Below are 24515 nucleotides of genomic sequence, written 5' to 3' on the forward strand. Positions count from 1 at the left end.
GCGAGCGGCAGGATCGGTCGGATCCGGAGAGAAAAGGTGCGCGTAGAAGGTCCGGGCCCTCTCGCACATCTCCGCCGGATCCGTGAGGGGGATGCCGTCCTCCGCCAGAAGGCAGGTGACGTGCTTCTTGGCCCCCCTCCGTTTCTCCAGGGCGTAGAAGAAGCAGGAGCCGCGATCCATCTCCCGCAGGAGGCGGATGCGGGAGCGAACAAAGGCGCCCCGAGCCCGATGGTCCTCGAGGACCCGGAGCTCCTCCCGCTTCTCCTGGCACGCTCCGCAAAGGGATGGATCCTCGGGGCTGGCGGCCAGACGCCTCTCCAGCTCTAAGACCTCCCGTTCCAACTGCCCTATCGCCGCATCCCTCCGTCGGCTGACGCCCCGGGTGTAGTCCCGGCAGAAGAGCCGGGCGCGCACCTTCCCCACATCCCACCAGCGCCGTGCCGAGGGAAAGGCGCACCGCTGCCCTCGCCAGGCCAGCCAGAACTCCCGGAAGGACGCCACGAAGCCCGCATCCTCCAGCAAGCTGTTGTTGAAGTGCCAATAGGCCGGCCCCGGCCTCTCCGCACTGAGGGAGGCCGTTACGGTGACGAGGTGGTGATCGGAAAAAGGGGCCGGCCGGACGCTGGAGGACTGGGCCCGTGAAAGGTGGAATCGCGACATGTAGATGCGGTCCAACCGGGAGTGGCACGACCGATGGGCCCCCACCCGGACATAGGTGAACGTAGAGACATCGTCTGGGTGGTGGTCGCGCCAGACGTCAACCAGGGAGTGATGGTTGACGATCTCCCGGAGGACGTCCGCGGCAGCCTGGCTCTGCTCCGTTCCGGAGCGGTCCCGCTCCTCCAGGATGACGTTAAAATCCCCGCCCAGGACCAGGCACTCACGAGGATCCAGGGAGCCGAGGAAGGCGGACGCCTGCTGATAGAACGGCAACCGCTCCGGGGCCGATGTCGGGGCATAGACGTTCACGAGGTTCACCACGAGCCCCTCCAAGCGGACCCGGAGGTGCAGCAGGCGACCCGGCACAGCCTCGGCAACCCCCAGCACCTCCGGCCGTAGGTCGGGGAGAACAGGGTGGCCACTCCAGCACTACGGGTGGTAAGGTGGCTGAAGTAGACCCCGTCCCCCCACTCCAGCCGCCAGCTGGCTTCGGCGGCCAGATCCGTGTGGGTCTCCTGCAGGAAAATCACAGAGTACCCCCCCTCCCGAAGGAAGGAGAGCACCTGGCTCCTGCGGAAACCCACCCTACAGCTCCGGGTGTTCAACGTGGCAAAGATGATGGGCGCCATGAGGAGGGCTGGGGGGGATCCTCGCCGGCAGGGACGCCCATGGCTCCCAGTGGGCCGCGCAGCAATCAGTGACCCACCCCGAAGGTGAGCAAGGCGTCACGGAAGCTGCGGACCCGGTTGTAAGTTGTGGCACCCTGCTTCCCGGTCCTCTTGCCCTCCCCCATGAGGGCCCTCGCGGCCCGGAGGATCTGATGGAAATCCCCCCAGCGCTGGAGAGCAAGCGCCACCTTGTTGCGGGAGCCCCTGACGTCTTCCAGGAACTCCTGCAGCTCTTCTCGCAGCACGTGGGGGGGTGGGGTCACTGGCCCCTGGTGACCCACCAGTGGGGCCTCTGGGACAGCCCCGTGGCCCGCGGGGATGAAAAGGCAAGGGGCGGACCCTCGACGTGGCGCCCGATGGGCCGACGCCACGCGCTCCGCCTCAGACCCCGGCTCGATAGGGGGCGGTGGAGGGAAGAGTGCAACCCCGAGGGGGTCGGAGCTGTGAAACGTAAAGGCCGCTCCCTGGGGGTCTCCCTGCGGGAAAGGGAAGGAGACAGCCCCAGGGGCGGCAATAACAGCGTGGGAGGTGGAGGGGACAGGGACGGGGTCAGGAGTAAGGGCAGGGCTGGGCTCAGGAGCAGGGTCGGGAGGAGGGGCAGACATGGGACTCTGGGCCGCAGGAGCTGAAACGTCAGGAGGCGGCTCCTCGCGGCCAGGCGCAGGGGTTTGAGGGGCAGGGAGGGGGTCCCCGGGGACACCGGGTTCGGGCTCAACCGCTGGCAGGGCAGCCTCAGCGGTGAGGGATGCAGAACCCTCAGTGGGGCCCCCGCCCTGGAAGGAAACTGGTTGCCCCACGCCACCGAGGGATCCCCCTGGTGGCTCGCCCCCCGGCCCTGAGGCACCGGCCCTCGCCTCAACAGGCTCGGCAGCCGTCAGCGAGGTGCCCTCCGCGGCCGGGCAGGCAGAAGAGTCCAGGGGGCCCCCGGAGGCGGGAGTGGACACAACAGTCGGGGCAATAGGACACAGGGAGGGGGAATCCGGGGTGAGCTGGGCTAGGTCGGGGCCCGCTGACAGAGGGTCATTCTCCCCCAGGGTAACCGGGGTCAGCCCCAGGGCCTCGATCTCCTCAAAGAGGGAGGGGAGCTCACCGCCCACCACCCCGGGGTCGTCCCCACTCGCGCCCGAGGTGACGCTCACCACGGGTGTTGTAGGGGGCACAGGCGGCACGGGGACAGGAGGGGACTCATCAGGGGCCTCCGCCGGGAGGGGCTGCGGAGGAGGGACGGTGGTACTCTCCAGTGCTGCCACGTCTTCCCCAGCTGGGACTGGCATATGGTCCGATCCCGCGGGCATGGCGGAAGGCTCGGGGTTTGCGGCCCCCTTCCTGGTCTTACGGGGGGCTTCCGCATCAGATGGCGCGGGCGGAGCCCGAGCCTTCCGCTTGCCCCGCCTACCCTGTGCTAAGGTCCAGCCCTCCATGGCATCACCTGTGGGCTGATCGACAGGGGTTGGGTCGGAGGGCAGGGATGGTGGTTTGTGGACTTGGAGGGGCACTGGTGGGACAGCCGGAGGAAGGGAAGATACCCCTTGGGGAGGGCCCTCTCCCACGCCCGGCAGTACACCTGCCGCACCCTCCTCCACAGGCCCTGCCAGGGCGCAGGCGGAGCTCTCCCGCTCGTCTGGGCATGCCGAGGGAGGTACCCCTGCAGCCCGAGCGGGAGCAGTGATGGACTGAAGAGGAGGGGCGGCCCTGGGCTCCGGGCAGCCAGGCGCGCCAGCGATGACGGGGCCGGCAGTCTGCCGGGGCTCGGGGGTCCCGGGTGCTCCTCCGAGCCGGGCCAAGGGGCAGTCCCTCCGGACGTGCCCCGTCACCCGGCAGAGGTAACACCGGGCCTCCCCCGTAGAATAGTGCACCCGGTAATGGGCCCCCTGATAGGGGACCAGGAAGGACCCCTCGAGTGCCTCTCCGCCACGCGCCGCCGGTGGCAGTTGAAGCTGCACCTGCCGGCGGAATGAGAGGACGTGACGGAGGGCGGGGTCCTTGCAGCCCAAGGGGAGAGGGCTCACTATAGAGATAGGCTTCCCCAGAGTCGAGAGGGCGGGTAGCAGGGCGGCATTGGGAAGGAATGGAGGGACAGACGTCAGAACAACACGGACACCCAGGTCTTCCAGCGGCTCCAGGGGGACGAACACGCCCCCCACCGCCAGGCCCTTCTCCACCGCCTCCTGGGCGGCAGCCTCCGAGGCAAGGAAGAAAACCACCTTGCCAAACATCTTGGAAGCCGCCACAATGGCCGTGGGCCCCACCACCCTTGCCAACGCCCGCACGTAGGTCTCTACGTGGGGCGAGGCGGGCACCAAGAGGCAACGGACGCCATGCTTCCTGGTCAAGGTGGGGAACGGGCCCCGGCCGCCGTAGGTGGTACTGGAGGTGGCGGTCGGGGGAGATGACGTAGAGGCGGGCTGGGGGCCCGCCACCACCTGGGCATATGCCCTGGGGGCCGGGGGAGGGGCACCCGCAGAGCTGGTGGAGGGAACAGCGGGGAGGGGCGCCGCGGCCGGTGGCGGAGCCGCGGCAGCGGTGGCAGCCACTGCCATGGAGGGCTTAGTCTGCCGAGCAGGACCCTTCCCCTTCTTCTTGCCCTGGCCCTTTCTGCCAGCTGGGGGGGATCCCCCAGAATCGGAGGGGGCGAGGGACGTGGCAGCAGTGGAGGTCACCCCAGCGCCGGGCGCTGCCGGCGCTTTAGCGGGAGAGGTGGCAAGCGGTCTGGCAGCGGCGGTTGAGGCTGAGACTGGGGGGTTTGGGGGTAGAGCAGGCGGGGGAGGGGCGACAGGGGTTGTCCCAGGAGTCCCACCCGCCGCATCTCCCACCATGGTGAGTAGGGAGGGAGGGGAAAAGACCCGAGAAGGGGAAGGGAGGGAAAGCAGGTCAACCACTCCTCCCTACTAGGCTGGAGGCAGGGGAAGAGGGTGCCAAAATGGGGGAGGGGGCAGAGAAGGGGCCTATCAAGGACTTGGGGGGGGGTCAGGCACCGACACAAGATTGAAATCCGGCTCCTCTAGCTGCACTAGGGGAGGGGAGGGATACAACAGCAATTGGGGGGTGCAGTGCAAGAGGGGCAAACTCAAAGGGGGAAGCACAAGCGCACTAAAGGGGCATGGGCGCACGAGGGGAGGGGCCGATCAGGATGAAGAGGCCATAGGGAAGGGGAGCAACCAGGCTGGGAGTGGGGCAGAGGGACCAAGGGGCTAGCTGCAGGGCTGGGGCAGGACAAACAAAGCTGCAAAGGGAGACGGGCGGGGCAGGCAAACAAACTGAAGCTGGGGGGGCAGGGAAAAGCTACAAGAGGCAGTGGGGCAGGCAACAAGGGGCAAAGCGAGGGGGCCGGTTGCAGAGGGGAAGGGGTCAGTCCAGGGGAGGAGGGGTGCGTGCACCCAGGAGCACTTGTGCAAAGTCAATATGGGTGGCTGGCTGCTGCTGCTGGAGGCCCAAACAGTGGCAATAGGGCGTGGCAAGCCAGGCAAGCAGCTGAGTCCCAGAGGCAAAGACCAAGGCAGGTGGCAAGCAGTCTGTGGGGGTGGTGGAGGGGGCAGCGGTGGTGGTGGAGGTTGGGGGGGGCACAGATGGACCAGGGGGCAGGCTCCACGCCACACCCCTTGTGCCCCCACAAGCACAGTCTACACCCCCACCACTAGAGCACAGTCAAAGAGTTACTCAGTTCCTGAGGGCCCCCTCCACAGTGGTCTCCAGAGTCTTCCTGTGCGCTCCCCCAGCAGCCGGTGGTCTTCTCAGTCCTCACCTTCCTCCAGGCTCCAGCAGCTCCCCAGGCAAACACAGCTCCAGCAGCAGCGGCTCCTCCTCCAACAACCTAGGTGGCCAGGCAGGAAGGACCCCACGCAGGCGATAGCAGCGGTGGTGGTGGCAGTGGTGGGGTCCTGGCTTCTCCCTCCGGAGGTGGAGGAGTGGGGGCTGGCCCACAGGGCCCCCCCACCCCTCGCTCAGCAGCAGTCCAGGAGGGGAGCACTCCAGCTAGCAGCAACAGCAGCAGCAGCAGCAGCAGCCCAGGAAGGGAGAAGGAGCTCCAGCCAGCAGGGCAGCTAGAGAAGGGCGGGGGAACACTCCAGCCAGCAGGGCCACCCAAGCAGACACAGAGCGCTCCTGGTAGCACGGGTGGGTACCCTGACCCTGCTCCTGCTCCTGCCCTGAAGGGGTGAAAACAGCCCTGGGAGGGGGCTGTGGCTGGAGAAAGCAGCTTTTAGGCTGGGTTGATTGGGGGAAGTGGCTGCAGCTGTAGCCACTCCCCAAACAAACTCAGCTGGCCCTATAAAGGCAGAGAAGCCAGGGACAGACAGAGTGTCTTCCTCTGCCTTTAGAGGGAGAAGGGACTGGCTGCAGGGAGTTGCAGACAGGGTGCCTGAATGGAGCAGGGCTGGGGAAAGGCAGAGGAGTTGGGGAGCTCCAGCCTGGAAAGCCCCAGGCTGCGGCCTAGCATTGGGCCAACAGATACCGGGGGTTGCAGAGGGCAGCCCAGGGGTAGGCCAAGGCAGCAGGTCCAAACCCAACCTTGCCAGTGATGAGTAGGCTGATGCTGCAATCTAGCCCCATGCCCTGGGGCAGACAATGATTGGCAGTAGCCTTATACTGAGGAGAGGTGGGGGTTCCCCTGGGAGGAGGAGACCCTAAGAGAAAGGGGTTACTGCCACGGGGCAGCACCCCAGGTACAAGGGCACCAGGTCCGGGAGGGACACGGGGGCTAGATGACAGGCGGGTCACTGGCCTGCAGAGGGCGCTCTGGGGTGGAAATCGAGCTAATTCCCTGAGTCATCAGCAGGAGGCACCACAGGGGTGAGTCCGCTCCTCTACAACATGACAAATGTCCTTGCACAGATAGAGTTTAGATTTGCAAAGAACTATATGCATATATTTCATTCCAGCGACTGGCTTCTCTGCCTTGCAGTTCCTGTGTGAAGCTAGCCATCAGAGATGTGCTGGCTGTTCGGTTCCACTGCCCCCTGCTTGCTTTATGTACACACAATCCCCTAAAGTCAATATGCGGTCACACACAGCAGGTCAAACCCTGCAGGCTGCCTTTTGTAGATCATGAGCTACATATGTTTGGGAGCAGGTACACCCTCTCTCTAGGTACTCCAATAGCTCTAGAATACCCAAGTTGTGCCACCAAAACATACATAAATAGATTTCCCCAGCATGCTGGTGAGGCATTGGCAAGGGAAGTATTATCCCCTCTTTAGACATGGGCAACCGAGGCAGAGAGATGAAGTGTGGAGTGATGAAATTCCAGATCTCACAGGGAGTCTGGGGCATAGTGGGGGTTGCCCAAGTCCCAGGCTTGTGGTTTCCTCTAGTGGTCTAGTGCCACATAACCAGCCTTCCTCCTTATGCACAGGTAGAAATCCTGCAAATTATTTTATCCCCTTCCCTTCAGTTGCAGCCTCAGGAAATTAAAATCCAGTGGCCAATGATGCATGCATGTATGGTGTAACTCCTCCCCCAGATCCTTCCATTGCAGGAAGGATAGAGGCTATTGTTTCAGACCGAAGTTTTGGATGGGAAGATTTTGTGATTGTGTTGTCTCCCTATTCTGGGACTGCATTTGTCCCAGCTTTTCCCATCCCTTGAACCAAAGGAGGCACCGGATAAGCGCTATGAAATGTTACCGATCCCTTTCGGTATAGACACAGTGATACATCCCTAGTATCCAGGAAAGCATTTAAAGAACTGCTTAGACAAATATCTCCCCTTGAGCCTCTGGGATCGTTCAAATCCTATTTCTGACACCACTCCCCACGCAAGGAAACTTAGCACTTCATGGCAACAGCAGAGAGGGAATTCAGCTTTGTCTACTTCAGAAGCCACTTGAGCTAAAGGGGCAAGTACAGGGCCTGTGACCTCTGACTGAGCAGTTACAACTCTAGGTGGAGGCACATGTTCATACTAGTCGTGTGTTTGTTCATAGGGGGCGAGGGCTCAGCCTAAAAGTCAAACTCTCGGTTTCTGCATATTTTAATATGTACAGTGTAATAAGCGCAATTAAAAATAAACCTAGTCAAAGCAACTTAGCCCCATTCTGACTTGAATGCCTTTTTTGTCAGTTGAGACCGTTTCAGTTACGCTGGTAGGATCCCTGCTTTTTCAAGCCCCGCCTCAGCAGCCATATGTCTAACTTCAAGCACGGGAATAGTTCAACTTCGCCTGCTTTAAGGATAGACACAAACTGAGCTGCACTTTAGCCCTCTGCAGTGTGGCCTAGTGGACAGACTGGTACTTGGGAGACCTGAATTCTATTCCTGGCCTGCTGAGGGACCTGGGAGTCAGCCTGGGGAGTGATCTCACTGTGTGCGGTGCTTAAGGTTGGGTAGAATGGATTGGAAAATGGAATTTCCATCCTGTGGGAAATGGATGTTTGTTTGTGTCCTGAACTTGGACAAAAATCTGAAATAACGAAGCTTGTGGCACACTAAGGAGTTTAGAAAGACATTGATTTGGAAAGGTTGAAACGCCATGGAGAGGCAGTGGTGCATCATGGGAAATGTAGTCCAGACAGTGAGCTGGGCTCTTGGAGAAGAATGGGAGCATAAGGAATCCAGAAGTACAACTCCCATCAGGCCCTGTGGCAGCTCAGGTGGTCACAGGGATTAACGCTGACCTGAAGGAAAACATTTAATTTCAATTTTCTCTAATGGAAAATCCTGTGAAAAGCCCTCTCCTTTTCCACGGGAGATTTTGTTTTCGGTGAAGCCACATTTTCTGACATGCTGGGGTTTGTTCAGTGTTTTTATCCAGCCCTGGCGCTGGGCATGTAGTTCCATTGCCCACGATGGGCTAGGTTCAGCCTAAGCATTATGTAGGTGCACAGTGGGAGGGAGGGAGCCTGTGCAGAATGGCATTGCGTGCTCTGGGTATTGCAGGCTCTGCTCCCTCTCTACTTCCCTAGGGCATCCTAGTGCTAATGAGGGGCTAAGAATAGGAACAGCCTGGGTGTAAAATGCTGCAGGGATATTGCACATTGCACACTGCCCCTGTCACTGCAGAGCTCCAGTAAACCTTCCGTCTCCCCAGGGCAGGACATCTCCAGAGCGCCCCCTGCTGCAGTGTCACTCTGCACCCCTTTATTCTCCTGCCCTGAATGCACAGCTGCCCGTGAGCTGCACAAACTGGTCCCATGGGACTATGCTTGGCAGTAAGCACTGTGGATGCAATGTTCAAACATGCCAAACTGACCTATTATTAAAAACAAGTTAGGCACGTTAGGCTCCTAAATCACTGAACATTTGTACCCTAGATCTGTTAGTGAGAATTTGCAGAATCAGGCCCTTCATTTTTCCTGTCTAGAGCACTTGCTAACAGCGAGGCACTGCAAACATTTAGCACAAAGGCGGCATCCACAGAGCATATGGTATAACCATCTCAAAAGAAATCAGACTCCCGCAACATATTAGCAGGCTACTTAAAAACAGAGCGTAATTCATTTAATATAAACACACCGCACCATTCTCTCAAGCAGTGTTAGTAAGTGCCTGTTTACTTTTTAAACTGGTCCTTGAAAGCAAGAGTACCTGACAATCCAAAAGAGGCCAGGCTTTTCACTTGCCATTCCAGCTCATTTTTAATGATCTCAAAAATCAGATTGACGTCTTCATAATATTTATCAGTCAGGACTTTGATGTTTCTCAGGTCTCCCTTGACCAGTGCTGTATAGTACTTTTCCACTGGAGCATGAGGCATTAATGGGTGCTCTGATTCCACTTTCTGAAAGATCTGTAGCTTCTCTATAACGGGTCCTGGCAGCTCATCCATTGCAATGCACTGCAACTTATTTTAGTACAAGACCTAGCTGTGTGGATAGATGGTCTTTTATAGTTATTTCCATTGTCCTGTTACCATTGTCCAATTATAATCCAGTTAGGGCTCTATTGTTGTATTTATAACTCCAGTGGGGTCAGATGATAATGGTTACTTGATACAGTAAGGGTCATATGGACTTCTGGATACAGCAGCAGCAAGTCTGCCTAGTTATATATATATATACATATGTATGTATGTAATCACAAGGTGATAGCTAAGGTCAAATGTTCACAGTGCAGCTTTGTGTCAGCACCTCTGTGATTAAACTCCTGTTTTAATTCCAGACAGCAGGTTGGCGGAGAAAGAGACCAGTTTAATCTGGGAGGAAAATTTCCCCATAATAAAAGAAACCACTCATCCCAAGGCCTCTAACTTCTCTTTTTCCCTAGCTGAATTAATTTATATCACTTGTATTCTTCTGGATTCTGTGTAAAAATACATTTTGTAAGTGGTTTAGCTAGGAGACTGATTTTTTCAGGACTATGATTCATATTTCCGGCGCTATCCACTGTCATATGCTTTTGAGCACAAAAGAGCCATTAGGTGCAATTGGGTTTCACATTAAGTGATAATATTCTGCTGCAAAAGCCGTGCTCAGAATAGCGTCTTCTGAGTATCTCAAAGCACTTTATAAACATGAATGAATTAAAAACTCTCAGCACCTCTTGATCTAAGGCTTAATATCCTTGTGCTATGTATAGCAAACAGACAGAACCTAATCCTGTTACCACTGAAATTAATGGCAAAACTCCCATAGACTTCAATGGGGTTGCAAAGGTGTGAGGGTCGGTTCAGCTGCTTTCACTGAAGTCACTGGGAGTTTTACAATGGGAGCAGGATCAAGCCCTAGCTAATATACTCAAGCTCACGCAGGATGACTATGCAGAGTCAAGAACTGATGATGGATCTCATGACTCCCAATCTGACGGCTTAAGCACAAGAACATTCCTCTCAATGAATAGGTTTCATATAATCTAAAACATTAAGATCCATGTCCTAACTGCCCCCTTCCCGAGTAAATATCCAAAGAAAGCTCCTTGAGAAAACACAATGACCTAAATAAATTGCAACCTAATGAAGCCAGCAAACCATGTACAAAAATGGAGGAGTCGTGGCCTTGTGCTGCAATTCTATTACATATCCCAAACTAAAGAGGGTCACTAGTGGAATGGATTAGTTGACAATATGTAGGTGAGGATGGAAGTGATTTTGACGTTTCTGTAGAGGGTGTTCTTTACAATCTGACAGCTTTCCATTGTTTCCCAGAGTTTGTAACTGTATTGCTTTGTTTTCCTTTTACCTTCTTTCCCATAGACCCATGTGTATCTCTGCATTAATCATAGATTCATAGACTTTAGGACTGGGAGGGACCTCGAGAGGTCATCGAGTCCAGTCCCCTGCCCTCATGGCAGGACCAAATACTGTCTAGACCATCCCTGATAGACATTTATCTAACCTACTCTTAAATATCTCCAGAGATGGAGATTCCACAACCTCCTTAGGCAATTTATTTCAGTGTTTAACTACCCTGACAGTTAGGAACTTTTTCCTAATGTCCAACCTAAATCTCCCTTGCTGCAGTTTAAGCCCATTGCTTCTTGTTCTATCATTAGAGGCTAAGGTGAACAAGTTTTCTCCCTCCTCCTGATGACACCCTTTTAGATACCTGAAAACTGCTATCATGTCACCTCTCAGTCTTCTCTTTTCCAAACTAAATAAACCCAATTCTTTCAGCCTTCCTTCATAGGTCATGTTCGCAAGACCTTTAATCATTCTTGTTGCTATTCTTGCTCTTCTCTGGACCCTCTCCAATTTCTCCACATCTTCCTTGAAATGCGGTGCCCAGAACTGGACACAATACTCCAGTTGAGGCCTAGCCAGCGCAGAGTAGAGCTGAAGAATGACTTCTCGTGTCTTGTTTACAACACACCTGTTAATGCATCCCAGAATCACGTTTGCCTTTTTTTGCAACAGTATCACACTGTTGACTCATATTTAGCTTGTGGTCCACTATAACCCCTAGATCTCTTTCTGCCATACTCCTTCCTGTCAGTCTCTTCCCATTCTGTATGTGTGAAACTGATTGTTCCTTCCTAAGTGGAGCACTTTGCATTTGTCTTTATTGAACTTCATCCGGTTTACCTCAGACCATTTCTCCAATTTGTCCAGATCATTTTGAATTTTGACCCTGTCCTCCAAAGCAGTTGCAGTCCCTCCCAGTTTGGTATCGTCTGCAAACTTCATAATTATTGTGCTATCATGTCTGCAGTACAGACGGCCCTATAGCCTCTTGTGCCACCTCCTCAAGGCTACTGCAAAGAATCAGGGGACCCTGTAACGAAGCGCGTCGTGAAAGCCGCATTGAGCTTTACAGTGCAGCATCTTGAAAGTTGCGCTAGACCCCAGCCAAACACCCAGGTCTGAACACTTTCAGTCTTTGGAGGGAGGGGTGAATTTGCAATCCGATCTGGACATGACTTTGATGCCTCAGCCCCTCCTGCTAGAAAACTAGAACTAAAATAGAACATGGATTTATCCTAACTGGTAAGGCTTCAACTCCTCAATATTTTATTTTTCCTTTAGGCTTTGAGAGAGGGACTCTTCCTGAACCATTGAACGACGTTTCCACATGTATCAGCACCTGAAGTTCATCTAAGATCATCTAAATCTTTTAACATTTTTCTTAGTTTTCCTTCTCTTTCCAAATCCAATCAGATTCTTCCCATCCTCCTGTCCACTCTTGCTTCTCCAACCTTTGGCTGATCCTTAGCCTCCAGTGTCTCTTCCTCGTCTCATCCAAGCCTCTGTGCTTGTTGATATTCCACCAGGCAAGGGAGGTATCTGGCTATGTGCTCTATTCATCCTCCTATTCATGTTCTATATTACGTGGTTGACTTGAATGATGCACCATTGTAATATGGCAGATGTCCCAACAGATCTTGCTGATCCTTCTGCTCCCCAAAGGTGTCTTTGAGCAAAGGCAGTAAACTTTTGGGGTAAGTAAGGAAGGTAGGGGCAGGAATGAGTGTATCACTTTAACTGTTTTGAACCTGTATGTAGTCTGGGCTTGGTTTGAGATTTGGATTGGTGTTTGGCAGGGTTCATATCGTCTCATAATTTCTCCCAGCAATTAACCTGGGTGGTTGCCATAGAGGAAACCTGGATTTTGCTCCTGATCTTTTATTTCCGACCCCAGGTGCAGCTGGGAATGCTGGGAAATCAACATGTTCTACTGTAGGAAGGGATTATCTTCTCCCATCCCCCATGCAAGTTAGGGAGCAAGGCTGATATGTTCAGTAGAGAGCCTCGTCCTTGGCCACAACAACGTGAAGTGGGACGTGTTGTGAATGGAAAAGAGGGGTGTGAGTAGCACAGGAGTGGAAAGAATGGGGGAGAAAATCCCCCAAATTTGCACAGCCAGAGACAGCATGTTACAATATTCAGATCTGCGTTTCATCCCTCCCCCTTTTTATGAGCTATTATTTCCATCCAATTACTCAAATGTTGTGGTCAGCGCAGGAACACAGCTATAATAATAGCAGCATTACTAACATGTGAGGCTAAAATTAGCCACGACTGGGAGGATTTTAATAATCCCTAAGTGGTGCATGTTACAAACACCATTCTGTCTCAGTTACTTCACTCACATGCTTACCTAAGGCAAGCTGCTTTTCCAACTGATTAGAAGCTACAGTATGAAGCTCAGGATGAAACCAGATTTTCATGGTTTTAGTTAATCTTAGTGGTCATAAAATGAGCACTGATTCCTGGAAGGTGGATTATTGTGGATTTATTGGTCACTTTCTGAAGTCTGTGCACCTCTGACTGAAATTTTGGATCCATAGAAATGCTGCTGGCTAATAAACAGTAACGAGCAAGGAAGGCTCCCCAGCTGGATTGCTAAAAAAGCTGACGCTATAAACCTCATTGCTCCATGAGAGAAAAGACTGTAACAAACCAGCAGCTTTGGATCTAAAGTTGTCCTAATTTGTTAGAAGTACTGAAGAAACTTCATCGTTGTGACAGAATTTGGATGTATATTCAACAGATTTTCAAGAAAGGGAACTTCATACAGACACCATGGGTGAAATCCTCACCCCATTGAAATCAATGGGCATTGCACAATTGACTTCAGCAGAGCCAGGATTTTACCCCATATACCTACTTCGGGACACTTTGAGTTGCTTGCTTTTGGCCCGTGCATCATCTTAGTATACTCTTCCCTGGAAATCAAGTGTTACCTGGTTTCTTTTGTTTTCTATGAATGATATTCAATGGTCTGAAATCACTGTATTTTTAAAACCAAAATCCATTTCAGAAAATAAATAATCCTGATCAAAACTACAGTAGATATTGTCCTATGCTCCTTAAAATATGCCTTTTTATACCATTTGCCATGCGCCGATCTCAACATGCTTTACAAAGGAGGTCAATATCAATGATCCCTTTGTACAGATGGAGAAACTGAGGCATAGAACGAGGAAGTGACTTGACCCAGGTCACCTAGCAAACCAGGGGCAGGGCTCAGAATTAAACCCAAGTCCCAATTCAGTAACCAAGACACTAGGCCGCACTGCCTCCCAAATAGACCACAAATATATGCTCTATGTAACTTGAAGAAGTAGACATTCTGTGTACTTCATTAAAAGTACAAGATTCTCTTCCTGTGTGCAACATGGGAACATGTGACGCAGCTACTATCTTGCATTTCAGGTCAGCATGCAGAATGTTAGTGATAATGATCTCTCACTCATGGAGACTTGATATTTGTTCTTTCTGTGTTGTTTTTCTTAGCATAAAATAATCTAGACTGAAACAGATCTCTTGCTCTCTTTGTATGGGAAAATTAATTTTTGTTATGACTTGGTCAGAAATTACATCAGTGATGATGAAACATCATTCTATGATCTTGGACAAAGCTATGTTCTTTTGGTTGCCTTTATATGTTATGTTTTGGATGCTCTTTTCTACTGTCTATTCATATGCAGAGTAGGAACTGCTGTTGACAGAGGGTCAGTTTCTGATTAGTTAATGATGATGAGCAGAGCTGAGCAAAAAATGCACTTTATTTTGGGCACTTCATAGGCTAAATTGAAAAAAACCAAAACAAGATACCAACCTCCTCAAAAAATCTGATTTGATTCAGACTGAAATGATTTTTTTTGTCAAACTGAAAAATTTTGTTTTGAATGGACCAAAACATTTTTCAAGGTTTTCATTTTGAGTTGCCTGTTTTGGGTGTTTTTCATCTTTTTTGGTGTGCATGTGTTTTTTTTTTAAGTTGGTCAAATTTGAAATCAAAATGCCATTTCAAAGCAAAAATCAAAACCAAAATGTTTCAAAACAGAAAAGTTAAAAAGAAACATTTTGGCTCTTCTGATTGAATTCAACCTGAATTTGGCAAATAGTTTTGGGCCCTCCAAATGGCTTTTTCATTAAAAAAAAAAGTGTTGTCCAACTGAAATAAGTTACTTATGTCTCATTCAGTTGAAACCAATGGCACTAGTTGTGGAGTAAAATGCTTCCCTACCTGACTAAGGTTACCACAATCTGTTCCAAAGTGATCTTCCTAGTTTCAGTTTTTTTTGTCATTCTTCCTTCCTTGTAATAGTTTCACTTTATTATTTTGGGTGGGCAGACTAACAAACAGGTTTTAGTTTTAGGGCCTGATCCTGACAATAATTATGCATGTGAGTAACTCTACTTAATGGTCTGACTCAGGTCTGTAAATTACTCAGGGATGTATTTTCAGGATAGGGCCCACAAAGGTACAGCTCACAAGCATGCCCCCTCCATTAGCAATAGCCTTGCAACCATTAATCTTTAATATGTTTAGTATCTTACCCTTCTTTCTGAATATGAATGTTTGTAGAGTACACCTCATTTAACAAAACATTAAGCAATTTTACTTCTTCAGATCAAGTGTTTCTATTAATAATGACTCAGATTGTCTGAGCTGATTTCACATTATTAGGAAAACTCATTATTGTCATGTGAAAGAGCACAATATGCAAAACTAAAAAGAGTAAATTGAGAGCATGTTTACTAATTTATTACCCTGAAGCTGCTACATAACAGCTTTGTTAGTTTATAACATTATATAGGCTTCAAATCATAACTTCCAGTACTGCCAACCCCAGGATTCAAAATCACAAGATTGGCTTAAAAATCAGGAGATTTTTACATATAAGTTTTGGGGTTTTTAGAATCCATTTGTCTTTCAAACCTTTAGGGTGTATTCTGGTTAAGTTTTGAAGCCTTGCTCCACAACCAAGAGAACTAGACATTTTTTAAATGCTTTGCTAAAAGCAGGTTGACTGAGGCTTCCCTTTTCCCTGCTCTTTCAGAGAATCATGTCTGCTCTAACCATGTCTTAGGTGTGTTCTCCAGGTAAGGATGAATTTTTCGGGTCTGCTTCCTCACTTTGTTTTTTCTCTCTCAAACCATTCTGTCCCAGATTGATAACCCTGGGGAAGAAAGAAGGGACCCCTTCTTTTTCAGGGCTGCTGAACAAACAGAGAAGGAGGATGCATTTATCTTGTTACAAAGCATGGTACCTTTTCTCCTAAGGCCCTTTTCTCACTCCCAGAGACAGTTTGCTTTATTTCAATAGCATTGATATGTTTATTATTATTGTGCTGCTTATTTACCTGTGGAAATTACTCATGTGACTTAAACATCCAATTAAAAAACAGCTCATTTTTACATATCGGGTTCTTGCAATTGATTGCACACATGCTATATGCTAAGAACTTACCGCCAAGCTGAATCATAAATAATTTTGAGACAACTGCAATGGAGAAAAAGGCAAAATTTGTCCAATAAATTATTAATTATAAATAATTTGTCCAGCTCAAGCATAAACTTACTGTTCTTGAGACTGATTCCCTGCTGTCTTGTATCTTGTGATTTTGGGAGCATTTTGCACACTCTGAGATATGTAAATGAAGGCACAAAGTGCAAGGCAGGGGAGAATGAACGCCCTTGGTTAAACTCTGGATCTGACACACAATTATGTAGGTCAGGGAAGAGCAGAGAGGACTGTGAGGGTATGGCTACATTTGGAATTTCAAAGCGCTGCCACGGCAGTGCTTTGAAGTGTGAGTGTAGTCAGAGCGGCAGCACGGGGAGAGAGCTCTCCCAGCGCTGCATGTAAACCACATCCCTTACGGGTGTAGCGTGCAGCACTGGAAGCCGCGCTGCCAGCGCTGCTGCCCTGATTACACTGACGCTTTACAGCGCTGTATCTTGCAGCGCTCAGGGGGTGTTTTTTCACACCCCAGTTGCAGCGCTGTAAAGTGTGAGCGTAGCCAAGGCCTGAGAGACCAAGCAAAGCTAAGTGAATGGGCAACATGATGGCAAATGAAGTTCAATGTTCATAAATGCAAAGTAATGCACATTGGTGGGAAAATTTAAATGACTCGTACACCTTATAAAGTTCGGAAGTGACCGTATTAATTCAGGAAAGAGATCTGTCATTGCAGACTGCTCAATGAAGACCTCTGCTCAGTGCGGTTAAATACACAGACCTGGTCAAAATTATTCCAGTGGAACAGCTTTCCATTGGAAAATGCTGATTTGACTAGGTTGCCCTGTTTTGTGGGAACATATTGATTTCATCAACATTTTTTAAGGGAAATTATCCAAGCATTTAGATAAGGTCACAACGTTTTGTTTTGACTCGTATCACGTATATCATATATAACAAATTTTAACAGAAAATTCCTGTTCAGCTCCAATAATAGTGTACTAGTGTCCTCTGCTGTCTTTTGAATTTGGTTTGGTGCAGGTAGAAAAATTATAGTTCTTTGTTTAATTAGAAATGAGAATGGGAGTACTTGTGGCACCTTAGAGACTAACCAATTTATTTCAGCATAAGCTTTCGTGGGCTACAGCTCACTTCTTCGGATGCATAGAATGGAACACACAGACAGAAGATATTTATACATACAGAGAACATGAAAAGGTGGAAGTAAGCATACCAACTGGAAGAGGCCAATCACCTTTTCATGTTCTCTGTATGTATAAATATCTTCTGTCTGTTTGTTCCATTCTATGCATCCGAAGAAGTGAGCTGTAGCCCACGAAAGCTTATGCTGAAATAAATTGGTTAGTCTCTAAGGTGCCACAAGTACTCCTGTTCTTTTTGCAGATACAGACTAACACGGCTGCTACTCTGAAAACTGTAATTAGAAATAGACATTCAAATATGGATTTAGTTTTTCACTGGCCAAAGAATGACCTTCCGCAAAACCTATGTACAAATTTAATCTGAATTCACATCAAATCAAATTTCCCATGAAGTTGATGTTGGCAAAGAGAACTTTGCCTATTATTTTTTCCCTGTGGCACGCAGCTATGAAATGGTAAGGTGAATAATGGTGTGTGAAGCTTTGGCAAACTGGCCTTATGTCATATGGCTTGTGAAATTCCATCAGTTACAGTAGGCCTGCATGTTAGCACACCCCATAGTGCTCTCACATATACAATGATCTCTCCCCACTTCTCAGCGATAGCTAAGTACAGTAGTGATGTCTCATGTTACCAAGACTTCATTACTTTCATAAATTGTGCCAGAAGATATTTGTACACCAGGAAGTATCGTAAATAATTTAAAGTAAGCTTCATTTGTCAGAATCAATGCCCAAAGTATGCTATGATGCATTATCCTTGCTCTCCTAAACTGTGTGTTCCCACAACATCTGGTAACTCGCAATGGGGCTTCCAGTCATTAATGTGAATTTTCAAGGTTTTACCGCCTTGTTCAAAGATGCAGCATGACTGTGAGGGCAGAGCTGAAACGTCATCTTTGAACACAGTTGACTTTAAATATGTGGGGAGCAGGGGCTTGAATTCCTCTATGTTAGCAACTCCCAGTTCGCTTCCTCTGTCTCTCTAGCAGCTTTTATATGCCCTATTGCTATGTGCCTCATGATTGTTAGCGACTTTATCCCTGCAACACCCCGTGAAATGGGGCGTTACTTCTCTTCCTATTTTGCAAAGGCCCAGAGACTCAGACTTCTAAGCACCCATATCTCCTCTTGAGGTCAATAAGCGTTGTGGATGTGTGGCACCTCTGAAAATCAGGCCCTGTGGGACTTGCCCAAGTTCAGCCTGTGGCAGAGCTGGGAATTGCACCCAGTCTCTTGATACCAGGCCAGTGCCTCAACCACTGGTCCATCCTGTCGGAGAAAAACTCAGTTCTCACTTTTTGGTTGGGTGCAGCAAAGTCAGATACTTTATTTCTCTAGCAATTGCATGGAGGGAGAGAGTGCGCTAGGACATAGGGTTTCCTCCTCCTAGGCAGGTCTCTCCAAAGATAAACAATTACAGCATTTATACCTTTTGTTACATACAATAATAAGCAACAGCTGCATTTTGTTTATATATAGGTCATCATGATAACTTATTTTTCTCACTTATTTTGACTCTAGTCCACATTCTATCTTATCTACACAAGGTCGCAACAACTTCTCACACAGTTCTTTCGCATTCGCCTCACACAATCCTCGCTTCTACAAATCTTGTGTTATTAGGGTTACAGCCAGCCTGACTCCTACTCACAGAGGTGACTGTTTGCATTGAAATCCCCTTCCAATCCCTGTCAGGCCTGGCTTTACTTCCACAATCCTGACTAGTCTTCATTGCCCACAACCTCTGCACTCTAACCCCGTGGACTCTAGGCTCCAAAAGCTAATTCAATACAGGGCATTTAAGCAGCAGATTCTCCACACTGATCCCCCCAGGCCTGGGGACTGGGCCTAATCAGCAGTCCTCCCAGACCTCTGACAGCACTGCTGCTTCTCCCCAGCTGCTCTCTGTGTGCCTGCTTCATGGCTCTTTCTCTGAATGCTGCACTGCGTGGGAAATCAACTTACCTAAAAGGGGAAATTTAAAGTCTGATTGTTCTCTAGGCTAAGTTCTGGCCATTCCCTTTGTATTTCTCCCTCCCTGCAACTTTGTCGTGTATTTGGAAAAAAAAAGAAAGATATATAACAGTTTAAAAACAGAAGAACCAGGAAAATAATATACCCCCCCGAGTGGATTAGACAATGACAGGACATGCTCAGTTGGCTTACTTGGACAAGACTCATCCTTTTCCTCTCTCTTATGCTACATGACTATTAGAATTACAGAGACTATGGCCATGGTGCCTCCAGCATGGCCAAAAGTCCTGAAGGCATGGAAGCCATCCTGACTGCCAGTGAAATCCCCTTCCCATGCACTACGTCCTGAGTCCATGTCTCTGCCTTCCTCTGAGAAATGGGTATAGGTCACTTTTGAAGCTAGCTCTATATTGTACTTTCATAAAATATCAGGGTTGGAAGGGATCTCAGGAGGTCATCTAGTCCAACCCCCTGCTCAAAGCAGGGCCAGTCCCCAGACAGATTTTTGCTCCAGATCCCTAAATGGCCCCCTCAAGGATTGAGCTCACAACTCTGGGTTTAGCAGGCCAATGCTCAAACCACTGAGCTATCCCCCCCTCACTGAGCTATCCCACTTTGTTCTGTTTTCTGGCTGGATAAAGAGGCTGTGATGGTCAAAAGTATGCCCATTCTATTTTTCTCATTGTTTCCATGGAAGAGAGGCTCCCATGTTGATACAGAGGCATAACACTTTTGTCTGCACATTGTCCTCATACACGCGGTGCAACGATAACTTCTGGTTGCTTTAATTTTAAGAAATGAAGTAGTGTTTGCACTCTGGTATCAAGATTTTCTTTAAAGGGTTTAAGTGTTTAATATCGAACTCAAAACAGCTGAAAGGGAAGGCAAAATAGTTGTGTGGCGGTTGTTTTGGTGCAACACTGCCCCCTATGGGTGAGAAAAAGTAGCTGTAAAAGCAGCTATGTAATGAATTGTTCAGTGTAACAGAGGAGATTGGGAATGTTGGGGTCAGCACCATGTCATAGGGTGGCTCGCCCCACTAGGGCCAGAGGCCTGGAAACAATTAGTCTGGGCTAATTAGCTGGCCCACCACAGCTGAGTGGGGATGTGGGTATTAATTGGCTGGCTATAAAAAGGAAGCTGTAAGCTAAGGTGGGGATGTTACAGACAGCATCAGGCATGAAAGCCTGAGACAGAGGCTGAACCAATAGAAGGGACTGCAAAGGTGTCCAGCTGGGGAGGCCTAGGAGAGACTCTGACCATCTAAGAGAGAGACTACAGAGCTATCCAGACAGCAGAGAAGCCTGAGGCTTACAGAAGCAGGAGCTGTTGCTAACGGAAGCTGAGACTCATGGACTAGCAAGGGAGACTCATCCTGTCCTAGCTCCCTGAAGAATTTTCTGAACAGATTCAGAAACTGTTATACTGGGGACTTTTAATGTTTTGCCTGGGCTCTGTGCTAAGGGTCTTTAAGCCATTGTGCAAATGATCCTTTCAGAATGATTTATTAAATGGAGCTATGCTGAAGTTAGTTAGGCCTGGTCTATACTATGAGGTTAGGTCGAATTTAGCCGCTTTAAGTCGATTAAAAAATGAATGCGTCCACGCAACCAATCCCGTTCCGTCGACTTAAAGAGCTCTTAAAATTGACTTCTGCACTCCTCCCCAGCTAGGGGAGTAGTGCTAAAATCAACCTTGCTGGGTCGAATGTGGGGTAGTGCAGATGCAAATCGATGGTACTGGCCTCTGGGAGCTATCCCAGAATGCTCCAATGTGACCGCTCTGGACAGCACTTTGAACTCTGATGCACAAGCCTGGTACACAGGAGAAGCCCTGGGAACTTTTGAATTTCATTTCCTGTTTGGTCAGTGTGGCAAACTCAGCAGCACTGGTAACCATGCAGTCCCCACAGAATAGTAGAGCATAGAATATTTCTACACGCCCCCATCATCTCCGTCTCTGAGGTTATCGCAGACTAGAAGGTGAAAAAAACGCACTCGCAATGACATGTTTTCCGAGCTCACGCAGTCCTCCCACACTGATAGGACACAGCTTAATGCATGGAGGCATTCATTGGCAGAGGCCAGGAAAGAAGTGAGTGCAAAGAGCGGAGGCAGGACGCGATGCTGAGGCTAATGGGGGAGCAAACGGACATGATGAAGCGTCTGTTGGAGCTGCAGGAAAGTGTGAAAGTAGAATGAATTATATTGTAAAAATAAGAATGGATTAAAGAAATGTTGTATGTACCTTTAAGCAGAAATAAGAAATGTTGAAATACAGGTACCAGGAAAGAAACATTAGGCATAAACAATGGTGCTAATGGCGAAACATTAACAGAAGATCGGTAATAGTTAGTAAGGAAATAAGATATGCATGCCTCGCCCAGGTAAATTTATCAGATTCTGCTTCCTTTGTTATCTTGTTAAGTTCTCACCCTTTCATCTGTATAAATAAGATAGTTTGTGTCCTGCATGATGTTCACATTATCTGAGTGTTATTAGCAGAGCGCTGTGCTAATAAAACAGAGTGGTCTGACAAACTGTAAGTCTTGAGTCTAACTTTGACAAAAGCCAACAAGATCACAGACCCCTGCTGCATCCACTGTATAACCACCTACCCTCCTCCCCATGTGCCATAGCCTCCTCTCCCAGATGCCCAAGAATGTGGCGGGGAGGCTCTGGGCACCCAGCCACTCCACTCCAGAGAATGGCCCAAGCAATAGAAGGCTGTCATTCAAACACTTTGATTTTTGGTGTGGCTAAAATAAGCAATGTGGTCTTGTCCTTCCCTCCTCCCCCACCCCACCTGGGCTACCTTGTCCGTTATCTAATTTTTTTATTTAATAAAGAAATAATTTATGGTTTCAAAACAATAGTTACTTTATTTCGAAGGAGGGAGGGTGGTTGGCTTACAGGGAATTAAAATCAACAAAGGGGGCAGGTTTGCATCAAGGAGAAACACACACAGCTGTCACATGGAAGCCTGGCCAGTCATGAAACTGGTTTTCAAAGCCTCTCTGATGCACCGCGCGCTTTGCTGTGCTCTTCTAATCACCCTGGTGTCTGGCTGCTCAAAATCGGACACCAGGCGATTTGTCTCAATCTCCCACCCCGCCATAAACATCTCCCTTTACTTTCACAAATATGGAGCACACAGCAGGCAGGAATAACAATGGGAATATTGGTTGCGCTGAGGTCTGACATAGTCAGCAAACAGTGCCAGTGAGCTTTTAAAGAGCATGACGGTGAGCTGAGCGGGGTCCACGAGTAACCCAGCAAAAAAGGCGCGAAACGATTAACAGCTGTTGCTTTCACGGAGAGCGAAGCAAGTGATGACATGTACTCAAAACCACTCGCGACAATATTTTTGCCCCATCAGGCATTGGGAACTTAACCCAGAAATCCAATGGATGGCGGAGACTTAAGGAACTGTGGGATAGTTGCACCGCTCTGTAAGTCAGTGCTATCACAGTAGTGAGGATGCACTCCGCCGACTTAATGCGCTTAGTGGGACATACACAGTCGATGGTATAAAATCAATTTCTAAAAATCGACTTCTATAAAATCGATTTAATTTCGTAGTGTAGACATACCTTTAGAGAGTTTGGCTTCTCTTTGACAGGGCTGTTAAAGTGAACTAATTGTTACCTTGTCATAGGGGAAACTGAGGCAGGCTACAGCAGAGCCACATGCAGCCACAAGTGAGTGCTTCGGAGATGCCAGTGACCCTTGGGCATGCCAGGAAGACAGAGAAGCCAGCAAAACTCAGTAACTTGGAACTTAGAGGCCTGAGTGCTGGGATTGCAAAAGATTCATGTGATTATTCCTGTTAGGGAGTGGATGGCATACTTAGCTCCGTTAGACAGGCTTTTGTCCAAACTCTAATTTACAAAGAGAGGCAGATTCCAACCGAGTTAAATTTATGAGCGTTATCTGCCTGGAAATTGTTCTAATGCAAGGTAGGGTTGAGAAACACTCTTCAGTGTGGAGAGCAAATTGATCTTTGATCCTGACCTGATTGCTGCACTTACGGAGGCCTGTCTGCTAGAATAATGTATTCAATTGTTTTAAACATGGCAAACACCGAGCATAGGGTGGAATACTGGAAAGAGGTGAAACTAGTGTGATAATGATGAAGCTTAGAGCTAATCTAAAGTGCCAGCTCATAGCATGGAAAACCGGTGCCCTGTTAGACTAGATCTAATTTTCAGGTAAACAAAATGTCATCTGTCAATTTCTTCCCGTTAAGGAATGCTAATTCTTCACACAATTAAAATAATGACTTTTTAAGTATCTATCTTTGCCATTTAAAAAAATATCGCAGTTACCTACTAGCACTAAAGGGTCCAGGTGAGCTTCTGGTTCCTTCATCCAGTCGTCATTAGAGAGTTCGATGGTGGCATTCACATGTTGAACTTCAGTGCAGATCAAACCCATCACTGTGTTCTCATCCCCGACGTCCAGGGCAGACTTTAATCTCCTCACCAGATCGGAGCTGGACGGGTGATCAGGAATACAGTCGATGCTGGACATTTTCAATTCTTTGCACTTGGGAAGCACATTTTATTATTTTTAATAGAGTGTACAAAGGCGGTCAATTGTAAATGAGAAGCGTGTGTGCTTTTGCTATAAAAAGACAGCTCCGCTCATGTTACACCAGTTGGGAATTACAAGGGGAGAAGGAGCCAGATGTAAGGGAGCTACTGAAAAGAACCATACACAATAAACTATCCTTCAAAAGGTGGAGGTGATTTTTTGTGTGTGTTAACTTTGTGTTTATACCATAAGTGTAGCAGGGAGAAATTGAGACAGGCCCTCCCAGAGGACTTCCGGAGGAAAAGCTGTTGCATTCAGAACTGTCACACAGAACGAGGAAAAAGAAAAACTCTCATCCAAAACACAATAAACCCTCTGTATAATGCTTAAAAAATAGTTTGCTAAGATTAGAGTTTCAAAACCTCTGCTTAGCAGGAGAGAAACCTTTTGATATTTCTCTCACTTGAGAGATCAATTCTAGTTCAGCAGGGCGTCAGTCTGACCAGAATGGTCTAATTGTGACAGAACGTTGTTTTAATTTCCAGTTTTTCCTTTGTCTGCTGAAAGGACAATAATCATCCAAAGAAAGAGAGACAAATAAAATAAGGCCATGCTCAAAAAAGAGGTCTGCTGATTAAACAATGCATCACACATTGGAGCATTTGAACTGTAGGATGGATTTAAGGAAAAATCCTGTATACTGTGTATTAGGCAGAATCAGAAAATGCTTGGGTAGATGGACAAGTGTTTTCATTAGTGAGGTGAGCTGGTTAATGATTTTGTAGTCCTTGTGGCTAAATTGTGTCCCCAGGCTAAAATCTAGGCCGAACGTGGACTGACTAGCTGAGCTGGATGCTGGGAGATGCAGTCAGGAATTTTCCTCCACCCCTGGTCGTAGAAGCTGCTTTAGCTCAGTGACTGCAGTGGCCTATGGAATTGCATATTTGGAAATGGCC

The 24515-nt window shown here is 48.8% G+C and overlaps 1 protein-coding gene across 1 annotated transcript in view; it reads right to left on the reverse strand.

Annotated features, from left to right (window-relative positions):
- The window catches only part of ASB18 (ankyrin repeat and SOCS box containing 18), a 61079-nt gene extending 37458 nt beyond the window's left edge, over window positions 1-23621 (reverse strand). Inside the window, exon 1 of the mRNA XM_030581020.1 lies at window positions 23352-23621. Within this exon, the coding sequence (XP_030436880.1) occupies window positions 23352-23556 (205 nt within the window). The 5' untranslated portion in view covers window positions 23557-23621. The remainder of the gene's footprint in view (window positions 1-23351) is intronic.
- Between the last annotated feature and the right edge of the window lie 894 nt (window positions 23622-24515).

Source organism: Gopherus evgoodei, chromosome 11 (genome assembly GCF_007399415.2).
Source record: "Gopherus evgoodei ecotype Sinaloan lineage chromosome 11, rGopEvg1_v1.p, whole genome shotgun sequence".
NCBI lineage: Eukaryota > Metazoa > Chordata > Testudines > Testudinidae > Gopherus > Gopherus evgoodei.